General features: G+C 48.4%; 1 protein-coding gene and 1 non-coding gene across 8 annotated transcripts in view; both read left to right on the plus strand.

Annotated features, from left to right (window-relative positions):
* The window catches only part of Wars1 (tryptophanyl-tRNA synthetase 1), a 30499-nt gene extending 15726 nt beyond the window's left edge, over positions 1–14773 (plus strand). For all 7 annotated transcript variants that reach the window (XM_075948806.1, XM_075948805.1, XM_075948804.1 and 4 more), the window contains 7 exons: positions 3510–3629; positions 4079–4261; positions 6670–6770; positions 8184–8296; positions 8520–8693; positions 11476–11616; positions 13333–14773. In XM_075948806.1, coding sequence (XP_075804921.1) covers positions 3510–3629; positions 4079–4261; positions 6670–6770; positions 8184–8296; positions 8520–8693; positions 11476–11616; positions 13333–13494 — 994 coding nt within the window. In that variant the 3' untranslated portion in view covers positions 13495–14773. The remainder of the gene's footprint in view (positions 1–3509; positions 3630–4078; positions 4262–6669; positions 6771–8183; positions 8297–8519; positions 8694–11475; positions 11617–13332) is intronic.
* Positions 11840–11945, plus strand: LOC142835445 (U6 spliceosomal RNA). The gene has a single exon (XR_012907872.1). It is a non-coding gene; the product is annotated as a U6 spliceosomal RNA (small nuclear RNA).
* Positions 14774–16058: the final 1285 nt, after the last annotated feature.

Genomic DNA, 16058 nt, shown 5'->3' on the forward strand with positions numbered 1-16058 from the left:
GGTTTAGCTGCATAAGCCCTGCAACAATCTAATTACAGAGCTTTTTACCACCCAGCAGAGAAACGTCCCTGTCAGCAGTCACTCCCAGAACTGGGTGATGGGGCGTACGCGTAGTTGCAGCACTAAGGAGGCGGAAGCAGGAGAAGCAGACGTTCAGGGTCATCCTTGGCTGCATGGCCAGTTCAAGGCTAGCCTGGGAAACTTGAAGATTCTATCTCCAAAATAGAAAGAAAGCAAATCCAACAAATTCTGAGTTAAAAATACGAGTCTTCCAACTCCATTCTTTTTCAGGAATACTTTTATATTCTTAGCTCACTTTGATGTGAGTTTTAAAATCAGCCTTTTCTTTTCTCCAAGAAAGGCATCTGGGATTTTAGTAGAGGGTTGTCAATGCAGAAACATAGCTCTCACCCCTCAGGGAATAAGGGGTAGTATATTCTCGAGTCAAATATGGGTGTGACCGGAGCTCAGGACAGATTATTCCCCAAATACCGTGTCCAGTGTGGAAACAGCTTAACAGAACAATTCTGTTGAGAACAAAAGAAAGGTATGAATCAATCGGGGCACTCTTCACGTGCGTTAACGAAGACAGCAGGTGAGTATCTGCAGTACACCTAAGGTGCTATCTGGTGACATTCCTAGTTTTTGAGTTGGTGGCAACTGTAGTACATGCCACATCATTACCTGATGGTCACTAGGCTGTCTGGTCACACACTGTGACTGGCTATTGGAAAAGCTAACATGGTCCAACCCTGTAATGTTCTGGGCCACCCGTGTGCACCCCCGCGCCTGGTCAACCCGCAGAGTCTTGAGCACAGGTGGAGCTTTCTCCTGGGACTTGAGTGTACACACTATTCCAGATCTGTTGGTCAGTTTGGGGGACACTGTGAGCTTAAAATACTGTCTTAAGTTTAGGGTTTGGTTTGTTTTTTTGAGACAGGATCTCACTGTTTTGCCCTGGCGGGTCTGGAAACTGTTGTTTATTCTAAGGCAGAGTCTTAAGTTTCCTAGGCTGGCCTGGAGCTCACAGTCCTGTATTGGGCTCCGAGGACTAGGAGTGCAGGACATACCATTGTTCCCAGATTTCCAAACTCTCCTTCGTGGGAGTGCTCAGATTGTTGTGAAAGCCCATTCACATGTTCTGCTTTGTTTTTTTATTTAATTTTTTATTGTGTGGGTGTGTGTGAAAATGTAGACATTGCACATGGATGTCATAGGACAGCTCACAGGAAGAATTTGGTTCTCTCCTCTACCATGTGGGCCCCAAGAACGGAACTCTAGTCATGAAGCTTGGGAGCAAGCGTCTTTGCCCACTGAGCTATCTTACCGTGTTGTTGATCTTAAAGCATCTAACATCCTACGGTCCTTACTGCCCTCAGAAAGGCGTTTACACATTCTGGAGTTTGGCAGAATGCACTACCTAAGGATATCATGAACCTGAGGGTGAAATGACATCTATAAGCTCATCTCTAACAAGGCCCTTTTGGAAGGGTATGCATAAGGTAGATGGGCCTGGCCAAGTGAGCTCTCAGATAAGGGCTGTGACCACATGAAGAGCAACTCATGGGATGGGTTTTCTCTCTTCCATGTGCCCATTAAAAGTCAGTTGGGTGAAGCAGGGTATGGTGGCCTCTAATTCGAGCACTCAAGAGTCCTCAAAGGCTGGCAGATGAGGCCAGCTCGGTTTACACAGTGAGACCCAGTCTCAAAAACAAATAACAACAAAAAATCAGTTACTCGGGTAAGTTAGAGAAGCAGAGAACTCTTCACAGTTAGAGGAGCAGAGAAGCAGCTTCACCAGTGCAGCACAAACCCTGTGGTGTGCGGCAGGAGTGGGATTCCCAGGCTGTTCTTGGCTACATAGCAAGAACCTGTCTCAGAGAAATGGGAACCAAAGTAGTGGTGCACACCTCTAATCCTGGCACTTAAGAGGTAGAACCCAGGCAAATTAGGGGTTCAAGGTCATCTTCCACTACACATTGCATTTAAGGCCAACCTGAGCTAAATAAGACCCTCCCTATTTAAAAACAGCAACAAAAACCACTATGTACAAAACACAGAGTGTAAATAAGTGTGCACAAGTCGGAACCAGCATTGTGCCTTGCCTTAGATCATAAGAGAAGGTGTCACTAGAATGTTTCTTTCTGTTTGTTTCTTTTTCGAGGTGGGGTCTCAATAATAGCCCAGGCTGATCTCTAATTCATTATGTAGCTGCCCAGAAACAGGATGCCTAGCCTTTAGCTGGTTTCAGACACAGAAACACACACATACACAAAAACCAAAACACATTTTAAAGAAGAAAGAGGCTGAGCATAGTGGTACAAGCCTTTAATCCCAGCTCTGGGAAGTAGGAAGATCTCTGAGTTTGAGGCCATCCTGGTCTACATAGTGAGTTCCAGAACAGCCGGAATTATATAGTGAGACCCTGTCTTTAAGAAAGGAAGAACAAAAGCGAAGAAGGAAGGAAATGTTGCTGTGTAAGTGTAAGGACCTGAGGTCAGTCTCCTGAGCCACATCACAAACCAGGCATGATGACGACATGCTTGTAAACCAGAGCTTGGGAGACAGGGAAAGGCAGGTTCCTGGGGCTCACTTGTCACCCAGCCTAGCCTACTTGGTGAGCCTCAGATACCTGTGAGAGACCTTGTTTCAAAAGTAGTTCCTGAGAAACCATACCTGAAGTTATCCTGACTCCCTACCCACCACACCCACACAAGTCCTAGATACTGCTTAGATCTTAGGCACTTACAGGCAGAAGAGGACTACCAGCTGGTGCAGATCACAGCCAGCAAGGAGGGCCCCCACAGCACTGATGGTACCCCATCCTGGGGAAGCAAGGAGGGCTGACTCTGGAATGGATCCCAGTGAAAGACCCAAGGCCCCCACGCTGGCCTGGGTTACCATGTCAGCTCTTAAGCTGAGGACTTCACACTGGACTGCCAGGACCTACCTTTCTATCCTCCCCAAGCTAGGCACCCTGAGGTTTTCCTAGGCTCGATCTCTACAATTGCATGACTGGTGGGTTCTAAAGGGAAGTGTGTGTGGTACTGGCCCAGTGTCCCATCCTCAAAGGTTGTAGAAAGCTCTGAGTGCATTCGCTTTGGTCGTTGGAGCATTCCAAGAAGTACCAGTGGCATGTTCATGCTCTTCCTTTAAAGGTTGTCCAGAGACAGGGTCTCACCCTGTAGACCAGACTGTCCTCAAATTCACAGAGGTCTGCCTGCCTCTGCCTCCTGAGTGCTGGGATTTAAGGTGTGGGCCGTCACATCTGGCCCAGATTTTAAACCTTTTATTCCTAACTCACATGTCTTGGCTTCCAAAAGAATTATTCACGGGAGTCCTCTCCGAGGTAGTTGCCTGTCATCGTGTTTCCCAGCTCCAGAGAGACCACATTCTGATGATCACCTATGTTATTTATCTGTCTTTACTTTTCCTTTCCAAATGAGCATTGGTGTTTTGGTACTTTTTCCAGAAAATGATACTATTTCTTTTTTTCTCTCTTCCTTTAGAGATATGAATCAAGTTCTTGATGCCTATGAAAATAAGAAGCCATTTTATCTATACACAGGCAGGGGCCCCTCCTCTGAAGCAATGCATCTGGGTCATCTCGTCCCGTTTATTTTCACAAAGTAAGTATTGCTCATGTGACTTGTCACTCCCTGTGGTAAGAGTGGAGCTTATAGAACATCTTAAAAGACAAGGCTGCTCCTGCTGGCTGAGCTACAGGCCACCTCTTCATTGCCTTTGCACCTAGGCTCGCTCCAGAAGAGCCAGGTGTGATGGGAGACCACCACCGTGCCTGCTCCACTCCTCTTCCTGCTCCTTGTCCTTGCCACCTAAGCCCACTCTAGTCCAAACCTCATGTCCATGTCTACCGAGGGACAGGAATTTCTCTCTTATAGGAAGAAATCATTAGTGAAATGTTTGGCATTGATAGTACAGTTCTACAGTTACAGAGGAGGTAGGAACTGTGTTCACATGCCAAAGTAGCATTCTTACTCAGGGTCTCCATTCTCCATGTCCCTAGACTCGGCTACAGGGCATGTTCATGCCTACAAATACCTTTCGTGTTTTGTAGGTGGCTACAAGATGTGTTCGATGTGCCTCTGGTCATCCAGATGTCTGATGATGAGAAGTACCTGTGGAAGGACCTGACTCTGGAGCAGGCATACAGCTACACTTTGGAAAATGCGAAGGACATCATTGCCTGTGGCTTTGACATCAACAAAACTTTCATCTTCTCTGACCTTGAGTTTATGGGGTAAGGATATGTGGCTGCCTTCTGAGCAATGGGTGCAGACATGATGACCAAACTAAAATGCTGGAGATGGGTGATGGCCTGGTCTTTCTTCTGTTGTGATCCGGAATGTTGGTGTCATTTAGACATAATTTTTAAAGTGGAAACTGTGCATAAAAAGAAGTAATATCAGAATTACTTCTTCATAATCTTCATAAGATTGCCTTCATAATCTTCTCTACAGAAGTCATAAATATTTCCCGGCATAGTCACGGTATCACCCTCAGCTGTCACAGTGAAGTATTTTGTACTGTAGTGTCCAAGGACAGCCAGTCTGAGTTTGGTAGCCTTCTCACTTTCAATGTGGCTTTTTCCTCAGAGAAAAGTGTCCCTTGTTAGATATGTTCTATACCATCCCATTTCTTAAACTGGCCTTGTTTAAGTCAGCACACTTCATTCTTGAACTTCATCCCCAGTGATTACAAAGTATGGGAAAATCAAACTTTGAAGCAGGTATGTTGTGGCACCTACAATCAGTCCCATTACTCAGGGGCCTCAAGGCTACCCCAGGGCTACATAACAAGGCCAGAAGAAACAAAGTGGGTGGAGGTGGCTCTTATTCAGCCATGAGAATGACATTAAAGCCCTGTAACACATACCTCTAATCCCAGCACTCAGGCTGCTGATAGAATTGGGCTACTTAGTTATTTCCCGTCTCAAAAGTACATAAAACGGTGAATACTGTTTAGCCACGAATATTTTTGAGGGCTGGAGTGTGACGTACCTAGCGTGTGTGAGGCTGGGTCTGTTTCCTCACCATGGGAGGACTTGGAGGCATTGAGTCTTGAGCACTGGAGGTATGGACCTTCACACCAGGGAGTCAGTTCAGCAGGTGGGCCCTCTTCTATAGTGTTCCAGCCGATGATTAGGCTAGGCAGTGTGAGGAAGCACACGGGGACTGTTGCTGTTCCCCAGCTGCCTTGTTAAGTTCTTGGGGCCAAGTGGGAGTGTGTCCACCAGGAACCACAAATACCCTGACAGGAAATCTGACCTTTTACCAGATGAGAAAATCCGTAAGATTTTAAAATATTTTTATTATGCTGGGTGTGATAGCACATGCCTTTAATCCCAGTGCTAGGGAGACAGGGCAAAAAGACTCTAGGTTTGAGGCCAATCTGACTACATTAGACTCTGTCTCAAAAAAACATTTTTTTAATTACATTTTAATTTATTGAGTGGGGGTTGGAGGGGACATTTTATGGGACAGTTCTCTACTTCCACTTTTAACAGCTGAGCCTTCTTGCCTGTCCCTGCCCCAACAGATTAATTTTTTGAGTTTCGCCTGTCAGACTGTTTTTCAATTATTCCGTGTGAACACAGAGGGATTTAAATGGGTCTAAGGTCAAGATCTGACCGTGGGTCTTCAGTGGTCTTGTGGTAACATAGATGTCATCAGACTAGTCACACCCGTGCCGTTGTTTTCACCTCACTCCCTAAAATACCCTGGTACAAGTGCGAGCCTCAGCACAGACGCCATGGATTCTGCTCTTCCTCTTAACGGCCAGGCTGTTGACGGGGCACAGTGATTGGTAGCTTTTGTTTGTGAGTCACTCTCTGTGTGTTTCTTAGGCTGTCCTTGAACTCCTTCCTTAGCCTCTCCAGGAGCTGTGGCAGGAGTCTCACATCCAGCTTCTGGTCCATGCAGCACCTTTAACCACTGCAACTCCTCCCGTTCTTGTCTTCCACACTTCTGCCTTGCCTGGTGCCCAACATGGGACAGCAAGAGCTCACCTTGCTCTTAGCACACAGACCCTTGTGTTTTGGCCCTATGTTCTCTTCAGCAACACTGTCATTTCCAATCAGATGGACAGTTTACAGTTCATATCCCTCATTTTTGCAAACAAAATGTTATCCTCTGAAACCTTCATCCCTGTGTGGCTAACTCTTTTACTTTTCCTCCAAATGAATGTCAAGACCCCTTTTCCTGAAGAGATGCCCTTCTCTGCTCCCTGCGATACAACTACCAATCTGACACAGGGAGACCCTTGATGGGCATCAAACACATAGCTCCTTCATCTGCACTCTAGAGGAGAAAATACTTTTCTGGCCCTCTGAACATAGCAGGGGTTTGGCTTACTCTATGCTCCCTAGACTCAAATGTCAGTGTCTGTGTTAGTTAGGGTTTCTGTTACTGCGATGAAACACCATGACCAAAGCAAGTCTTCCTCCCAGAGCTAGGTACAGATGTGACTGCTATAGTTGTCTACCTACAGGTGACTTCTCTAAACATTCTTGTTGCGTGTGAGCTAAACACATGTGATACCCGGTGTGTGTCTGGCACGCCACTTACTGATACCAGGTTTTAGGCACTGCTACTCTGTTGTCCGTGGAAGCTGCCCTCCAGCTCAAGTGTGACTCTGCTCTCTCCGCAGGCAGAGCCCAGGCTTCTACAAGAACGTGGTGAAGATTCAGAAGCATGTCACTTTCAATCAAGTGAAGGGCATTTTTGGCTTCACAGACAGTGACTGCATTGGTAAGGAAGGAGCTGTTGCTGCCTGGGGACCCCTCTAACTCTCTCTGTGGGACAGGCAAGCTCAGAGGAGACTAGCCAGTGTCATAAGAATCACAGAGCAGCAATGCTGGGCGGTGGTGGTGCATGCCTTTACTTCCAGCACTCAGGAGGCAGACCCACTTGAAAAAAACTAAATTAATCAATCAACCAATATTAAAAAAATAAATAAATAAAATACAGACCAGCAACACCAAAGCCTGAACTAATGTACCTGGGATGTGTGTGTGTGTTCCAAGAGATAGACTCATACTTGTAAGAAATGCTACCACTGAGCTCCATGCCACCCTGATTATCTGGTCTTTAAAGCATCTGCCTAGAGACCTGAAATGTTAGTACTTCATTTAAAACATTCAGAGGTGGGTGTTCCACCAAACGCAGACAGACAAGACTGGCTGGAATTCTCCAACGTGCTGGTGTGACCCCAATCACTATAGAGCTTTGTAGCACCCAGGAGGGTTACAGAGGACAGGTGGATCTTCCGCTCTCTTATAGGAGCCTTCCCTGGGCCCTAGTCTCCCCACTTACAAGATAAGAAGTTTTAGCTGAATATAGTGGCACATTCCTTTAATCCCAGCACTCAAAGGCCAAGGCAGGCAAATCTCAGATTTTGAGGCCAGCCTAATCTATATAGTGAGTTTCAGGTTAGTCAGGGGCCACATAGTGCAACCTTAGTAAATAATTAAATACATATAAAGAAAAGGGGTTTGATTAACTACAGGCTCCTTACTCTCCTCCCTGTGACTTTCCACTGATACACACTGTATATGCCAAGTGTATACACATAGTTATGTCCTCCACATGTCTCTGTAATGTACTGGCCTTTGTAGGCCATCATCTTGAGACTTGTCTGGGCCTTCTGTCCCCTGTGTCTAGTCCCCTGGCCCCCCTCTCTTTGATGGTTGAGTCAGATTCATTCCCAGCAATTGGAGCATAGTCTTCCTGATTTTGAGAGGCACTTGGCATTGGAGTAACAGCATCCAGGATAATTCCACTGTGGAAGTGATGAGCAGCATCTTAAAACAAATCCGGCCCCGTCCTTCCCTGACACCCCGTGTTCAGTCCCTGTTCAGCCAGTCACTTGCTGTGTGCAGCTGTGGCCAACCACATAAACACCCTGAGCCTGCATGTTTGTAAGATGGCAGGAGGTGCCTTGCCGTGGGGTTTGAAGAGTAGCACACTGAGAAATGCAGACAAGAAACATATGATGAGACACCTGGGGTGGGGCTCGACTTTTATTTAGCTCCCGCTCTGCATTGTTAGGCTGTGGTTAGTTTGTTTTCAGTCGGGAGGAAGCCCACTGTTGATTCCTGTAACTGGATCGATTACCCAGAGCGGTGGTCGGCCCCACACACAGGAGTGTCTCCCTTCTTTTAGGGAAGATCAGTTTTCCTGCTGTCCAGGCTGCACCATCATTCAGCAACTCTTTCCCGAAGATCTTCCGAGACCGGACGGACATCCAGTGCCTCATCCCGTGTGCCATTGACCAGGTTGGAGGCAGAACCAGCTGTGGGAAGTGAAATGGGACTGCCTGTGGTTTCGGGACTCTCCTGAGGAGGGTGGAGGTGGGCTATACGTGTTTAGAGAAGAGAAGCCAGTCTGAAACTGACTGCAGGCTTCACAGCCTCCCACGAGGGGGCTCCTTTGTGGTGGCCCATTGGCGAGAGCCTAGACGTGTGTTCGATTGTCTTCACCCAAGCCTTCTCCACCCAGGATCCGTACTTCAGAATGACAAGGGACGTGGCTCCCAGGATCGGCCACCCTAAACCTGCCCTGCTGCATTCCACCTTCTTCCCTGCCTTGCAGGGTGCTCAGACCAAGATGAGCGCCAGTGACCCCAACTCTTCCATCTTCCTCACTGACACAGCCAAACAGATCAAGAGCAAGGTGAGCCTGAGAGAAGCAGGAAACACGAGTTCCCTTAACCTACCATTTCTTACAACTCAGACTCCTAGCAGTGCTGAATTCCATAGGAGCCCACTAACCCCAGCAGGGGAGCTTGGGTTTGGGTGGACTGGGGGTTTGGGACTTTGGTTTTTGGTGTTAGGGAATTTATTAAGTCCCTTCGTATAGGTAAGAACCTGGGGACTTTTCCATTTTCCTCTTTTCTTTTCTTGCATGTCGGTGCAGAAGCAGGATCTTGGTGGTTTGCTTTAAAGCATAATCAATGAAGCTATTGTCAGATAGTAGAAAAGATGAGACTGTGTTCTGAAAAATCAGACCGGGCTGGGCCAGTTACCATGCTGATGGTTTCTGAGTTTCCTTCTCCCTCAGTCCCTGCCAGTCCCTCAATAATGGTTTGTTTATTGGGACAAAGTGTCAGTGTAGACCAGGCTGTCACAGAGATCCACCTGCCTCTGCCTCCAGAGTGCTGGGATTAAAGGCATGCGCCACTCTGCCCAGCCACCATGCCCAGCTACTCTGTCTGTTTGGAGCGGAGAGTCATGAGACAGAGAGGATGATCACTCAGTGTTAAAGCTCCGCCCTGGCACACTGCTCCGGAGTGAAGGCAGCATGGTAGGCTGCTATTCTCTAGGATGCTCTCCTGGGAAGAACTGAGAAGTACCCTCCAGTAGGATTGCCATGTCTAGTTGTGCCCTGTCTGGCAGGCTGTGGGTGCTTGGGAAATATTTGCAAGTTAGTTGGAAACTGGAACTAGAAAGGAGTTTGCACATCCACATGATTCAGAGCCCACTGCTGTTGCTCAGAACTCAGCTGCCAGTGAGTGTGAGCCCTTGATAGTTACAGGAAGTCACTGATGTTTCCTTTGGACCCAACTATTTGTTTGTGGCCTGGATGGTCTAAGAGAAGTAAGAGGAACTTATCTGGGGGGGGGGGGGGGGGTTATACAATAGTCAGAGTCCCTGCCAGGTCCACAAGCCCTCGGAAAGTCCCAAACAGGTTCTGGTTGACAATGGGGACTTTTCATATCCAGCCCTTCCTCCGGAAATGGCTTTGGCCAACCCTGCCTAACATGAGAGCTAATAGGATTGGGGATTTGGGGGAATCTTTCTTTCTCTTTTGCTTTTATCTGAAACTTCCAGAATGCAGAGGGAGGGGGAGGAGTGAGGTGTGTGGGGAAACATGTTCTGCTCAATTTTGAGAAGTTGGTTTTTAGAAGCAGCTTATGACTATGGAGTATTTTCCATTTGCAAAAGCCAGCAGAGACCCAAGGCCTTGATGAGTGTTGTGCACAAGATCAGAACTACAAGGGCCTGCAGAGGCCAGGGTCATAGTCAGGTCCTCTCCACAGCTCAGAGCTGGGCTGAGACCCTGCCAGCAGCAGGGTCACTCTTACAATGAGGAAGTCTCTGCTCATTCACACAGCAGCCAACAGTCTGGGGCCCTGATTAGCTTGGCCTATAAGTTAACAAGGCAAGGGGACTTTTCCCTCCACCTCTGTGTCGGCCAAGTGGTTTTCCAGCAGACACCAACTGGCTGGTGTCCTACAGTCAGTTCAGCCCCAATGCGTTCTCCCTGCAGAGTGCAGCACTCACAGCTCTGACAGCCCAAGGCTGGGGCATCCCGACTTGTGACTAACCAGTTCTGCACCAGGGTCCCACAGCCCCTACCAAGACTTTACTAATTTGCTGGGACAGCTCACAGAACTCAGGGAAACACCATCTCTTCATTATAAAGCAGGAACAGCCACCCATGTCTGGGCGCATTTGTTCTTGGGAGTCAGCAACCTGAAGCCGAGCAGTTCTCTGAGAGGATTTGGGAGATTTGTCCTAGGACAAAATATTCTGACAAAACATGACCCTATCAACTATGAAGAGGAGGATCTTTGCAGTCTAGGCAGCTTTTGTGAGGTGCAAAGACCTGGTGACCTTTACCCCTAGCTTTCATTTGTTTTTATTTATTTATTTACTTACATTTCTGAGACAGGCTCTTACTGAGTACCACTGGCTGGCCTGGAACTCACTATGTACCGCAGGCTAACCTCACTCACAGATCTATATGCTGGGTTAAAGGTTTACACTGTTCTTTTGTTTGTTTAAAGATGTTGTTTCTCTGTGTTGCTGAGACTGGCCTGGAACTCTTGAACACAGGCAATCCTCCTGCCTCAGCCTCCTGTATGCTAACTGCCCACCACTGAGCTGAGCTCCATTATGTTAGTTTCTGGGGTTTGTTTGCTTGTTTTTATGTGTATTAGTATTTTGCTTGCGTGTATGTCTGTGCTTCACATGAGTGCCTGGTATCCATGGGGGCCAGACAAGGGCATCTGGAGTAACAGACAGTTTTGAAGTGCCATGTGGTGCTGGGAATTGAACTCTGGTCTTCTGGAAGAGCAGCCAGTGCTCAGTCACTGAGCCATCACTCTAGTCCGTCTGACTCATGGCCTGTCTGGGTGGAAACCTCCCTACAGGCCTTTCCTGCCACCGCACACTGAAAGTGGAGCTTCCTTGAGCTGTGCTCCCCTGACCTCACGGCTTATGTGTACATGGGGTCGGGGTAGCACTGCTCTCATCCTTTCTGCTGGCCACTTACTCTGAAGAGGGCTTGGGCTCTCCCCCAGTTTTTAGCCCAGTCAGTAGAGGTTTTCAAAGACCTGCTCTCCAGCCTCCCTGCCCTTCGCCATGAGTCACTAGTGTGACTGCTACCCCATAGGCCCTGACCTGTGTCCAGGGACAGGGCAGAACTCTGACTGGCTTCTGTGCTGGCGCAGGTCAACAAGCACGCGTTTTCTGGTGGAAGAGACACCGTGGAGGAGCATAGGCAGTTTGGGGGCAACTGTGAAGTGGACGTGTCCTTCATGTATCTGACCTTCTTCCTTGAAGATGATGACAAGCTGGAGCAGATCAGAAAGGTGAGTCCACCCCAGCCCTACCACCCACCCTCATGAGCCTGACAGCCCAGCCAGGCCTTGTGTGTTGCTAGAGCATCCTTGGTGGCCTGGGCTGAACCAGGCTCAGTTCTTACAAGTAAGTTCCTACGTACTTAGACCTAACTACTCAGGAAACTAAAGCAGGCAGATTACAAATTCCAGGCCAGCCTGGGCTATACAAGATGCTGTATTTAAAAAACAACAGGTGCTTGCTTCAGCAGCACATATACCAAAACAGGAACAATACAGAGAAGTTGAGCATGGCCCCCACTCAAGGATGGCACAAAATCCATGAAACATTCCATATGTAAAACAAAAACTGGGTAAGATCACTCAGATTTTTAACCCTTGAATAGTTCACAAAAGTAAGAGCATAAAGAAGATTTGTCTTTCTTGTCAGGGGAGAAATGTAGGTGAACTACATGCCAGTAGATTGTTTAGGTGTCTGTGGTTCCAGGACAGCCTCTCAGTGAGCTGGTGAGGACAAGCAGAGCCTTGGCCTTGGAGTCTTTTCCAAGGAAATACTATAGAATAGTGTTGACAGAGGTTTTTGTCACACCCGGTCCCAGCCTTCAGTCCCAAAGAAACACACAGAGGCCTACATTAGTTATAAACTGGTTGGCCTATTAGCTCAGGCTCCTTATTAACTCTTGCATCCTACATTAACCCATAATTCTTGTCTGTGTCAGCCACAGACAAGTGAGGGGCACTCTCATCTTGTGGACTGAGACTTTCCTCTTCCCAGAATTCTCCTGTTCTGGTTGCCCCGCCTATACTTCCTGCCTGGCTACTGGCCAATCAGCATTTTATTAAATTAATACAAGCAAGTGACACATCTTTTCAGGGTACAAGACCATTGTCCCACAGCAGAATAGGAAACAGCTTTTCATATAAAAATAACAAAAATACTAGCAGTAAAAAGTTACAAGTATACACATGCAGCCAGGAGGCCAGGTGAGAACTGTTGCAGGTACACTTCACTATTGTGTGGGTGTCTTTGGTTGTTACTGTTTAAGACATAACCTCACTGTGTAGCCCTGGAACTCCCTATATAGACCAGGCTTACGCTAAACTCATGACAGTCCTCCTGCCTCAGCCACCTGAGTGCCGGGGCTATAGAAATAGGTAATAAAGGGTTTCAGTGACACCGGAACCACTGCCAAGGACAGTGAAAGGACGGCAGCGAGAAGAGAGCTACATGACAGTCACCAGAAAGTTCTCAGAGGAAATATGCCAGTCACTGGTAGTGGAACTGAAGGGGATTTTCCCCGACTTGCTGCCACCTAGGTTATGGGTCTGCTTTGTCTGCTCGAAGAGTGGCACAGTCGGGAAGGAAGGTGTCAGGGTGCATGGAGCCATCACTGGGAGCCGAGTCAGCTCTCTTTTCTCTTGTGAGTGACAAAATAGATTCTGAGTATGGTCTCTACTCCTGCTCCTCCCTTTCTGTGTCTCATTAGGAAACAAACAGGCATCTTCAGACAGTATGAAATATTATAATGTAAAATAAAAAGTAACTTAACAGAATTAGCACAACAACCAAAGGAAAAGGCACAAGAAACAGACATTTTAATGTCCTGTAAGACCCAAGTTACTGTGACACTTTAGGCATAGCTCCTAAAGGGACATAAGCTGAACTAGAGCTCAGGTGGGGAGGGCTCAGACGCTAAGCCACTGCTCACAGCATCCCATTCCTGGCAGGATTACACCAGCGGAGCCATGCTCACTGGGGAGCTCAAGAAGACACTCATAGATGTCCTCCAGCCTCTGGTGGCCGAGCACCAGGCCCGACGCAAGGCGGTCACCGAGGAAGTGGTGAAGGAGTTCATGACTCCCCGGCAGCTGTCCTTCCACTTTCAGTAATGCTTCTCTTCTGTGTGCACATAAAGACAAAATCTATCAATAATCCCAGCCCCTCCAATCAGTCACACTCCCAGTAGGTTTCTGTCACGTGGTAATTCCTGGACCTGGGTCTCTACAGCCTTGTGCATTCTGGATGCTGTTTCTTCTGTGATGTCTCTCCGCCTGTTGTCTGCTGAGGATGGTCAGGTGCTGCTAATGTTGTGTGGTCACATAGAAACCCAGCCGAGAATCTCCCCCACAAAGAGCCCAGGTGTGGCACCTCTGTGCCCCACAGGACTGTCCATCTAGCACCCTAGGGTTCCAGATAGATTCCCCAAATCTGTTGGTTTTCTTTTTAAGTATATGTGCTATGCATGGTGGTGCACGCCTTATAATCTCTGTATTCAGGAGGCAAAGGCACCAGTTCTGGGCCAGCTGGGGCTACCCAGCAAGAGCCTGTCATAATTTGTGTTTGATTCTGAGTCTATGGAGTCAGAATGTCATTATTGTAAAACTAAAAACTGCTGTGAAAAACCAATGAGGAGACTTTTAGTGGGCAAAAGATGCTGTGCTTGAGCCCATACCAACTATATATACATAGATATATTTATACATATGCATATAATATATATAAGCTTTGCTGGTACTGACTAGGAAGTGATCACCTTTGTCCTGTCGATGTAGCTCAGTAGTAGAGCACTCACCTAGCGTGCATGATACCCTAGGTTCAGTCTTCAACACCACAGTGGAGGCTGTGGGGGATCATTCAGCTCTAAAGCTGCTTTTAACACGGATTATGGACCAGGCTGGACCATTTCTATTAACCTGAGTCTTGTGGGTGAAACTTGAGGCTGAGGTAACTGAACTCCAGATCACACGTGTTGTCCACTCCAGAATCATGCCTGTTGCCCTTAGCGTACTAACTTTTCTACAAATGGCCCAGCCTCCACTTTTTAAAACCCAGCGGTGGCTTCTCCCGACCATCAGACTCTAAGGACAGTCTGTTGCCTTTGCAGATGCTTTTGTTTTGACACTTGACTGAAGTGGAGGGCAGCACAGAACAGTGCTGGCTGTGCCCTGGGCCGGTGGACCATAGCTAGACAGGAAAGAACAACAGCCGTCCAGGCCCTGGCATTCTCCTTCTGGGCTGGCCCTGTTTGAGCCACCACTCAGAGTCTTGGCAAAGCCGAAGCCATATCTCAGGGAAAGCCCCTGGTTGGACGTGTCTGTCCTCTCTGAAGGCACAAAGGCCACTCTCGAATGTTCTGTCCTTGCAAAAATAAACTTTGTTCTGCTCCTGCCTTTGTCACCGTCTGTCCAAGCAGGTTTCAGAGGTGCCTGCACTTACTGCCCCAAGTCTCACTACACCCATGCTGAGGCTGCGGTCATCCCCCTTGTTGGGGGAGGAGGGAGAGGGGCCCATGGTGCTTAGAGGCAGGCTCCCAGGGACTGTTTTTGTGTCAGCCACTTGTCCTGAGAAGCCACCCTGTCCCTGCCGCTGCTTTCCCACCTTGTTTGACGTTCTAACGGCCTGAAGAGAGAATGTGTTTATGCTGTCCTGTCTGCAGAGGCCTGGGTGCTCAGGGGGGTACTGAGGAGGGAAGTGGGACTCTCCTAAGGCCACACAGTGAATTTGTTACTGAGCAGTCTGTTCTGACTTAGTATTGAGAGCACTAAGGTGCATACCCTGGGAGGCCAAGGCCAGGGGCCGTTTTAGTGTCAGCCCGTGCAAGAGTCAGAGTATGGCATGAAGTCCATGCCGGCTCCTCTCGAGGCCCTGTCCCACTTTGTGGCCAGAGCTGGTGAAGCAGATGCAGAGCACTGCCTTGCGCTCTCTCTCTGATCCAGAGTGACTAGTGTCACTTGTGATGCCATTGCTCCCATGGGACATAGAGCTGCAGACGAGGGAGAGATGTTGCTGTCGTTGTCTACCCAGCCAGAGCATCTGACGGCTTAGCTAGGATCCTGGTCCCAGGGAGGAGTGGGCACCCAGGCCAGCCCCCTCCCACTGACCACAACTTTAAGAGAGTCACTTGACCTCTTGGGAACTCCGTCTCCTCCATGTAAGACAACACAGAGGTGATAGCCAAGGCTGCTGCTAGTCATGGTGAGGGTAGAATAGCTGCCACTTTTGCTGAAAACCAGGGGATTCTTAAAGCTCCCTGAGAGAAGGGGGCAGCCTGGGGATGGTGTCCAATACAAATGGTCCAGAGCCTTCCCAGGAAGAACAGCCTTCACTCTGAACGGTGTCCTCAGCACACAGATGCGGGTGACAGCTCCCATCAGGAGCAGCATGTGCAGAAACTCTCCAGAGCTGCGCTGTTAGCCCTTCTTCTGGGCCCATGGCGCTGTAGCCAGCACAATCTGTAGGAGCTCTCAAGGGGCAGCTTTTAGCTCTCCCTGAAACGCTCTGCTACAGCCTTGAATTTTCTGGAAGTAGCCCTGTGGGAGACCAGCTCTTCCCCAGTGTGAGATCAGGAGCAGCCAGCACCTTCCCTCTGATCTTTACTTCTGGCAGCAGGAGTGAGGCCAGTGATGGTGACTTCTGCCTAGAATCCCTGCACTGGGGAGGCCGAGCAGGTAGA

The sequence above is a fragment of the Microtus pennsylvanicus genome, chromosome 14 (assembly GCF_037038515.1).
Source record: "Microtus pennsylvanicus isolate mMicPen1 chromosome 14, mMicPen1.hap1, whole genome shotgun sequence".
Taxonomy (NCBI): Eukaryota; Metazoa; Chordata; class Mammalia; order Rodentia; family Cricetidae; genus Microtus; species Microtus pennsylvanicus.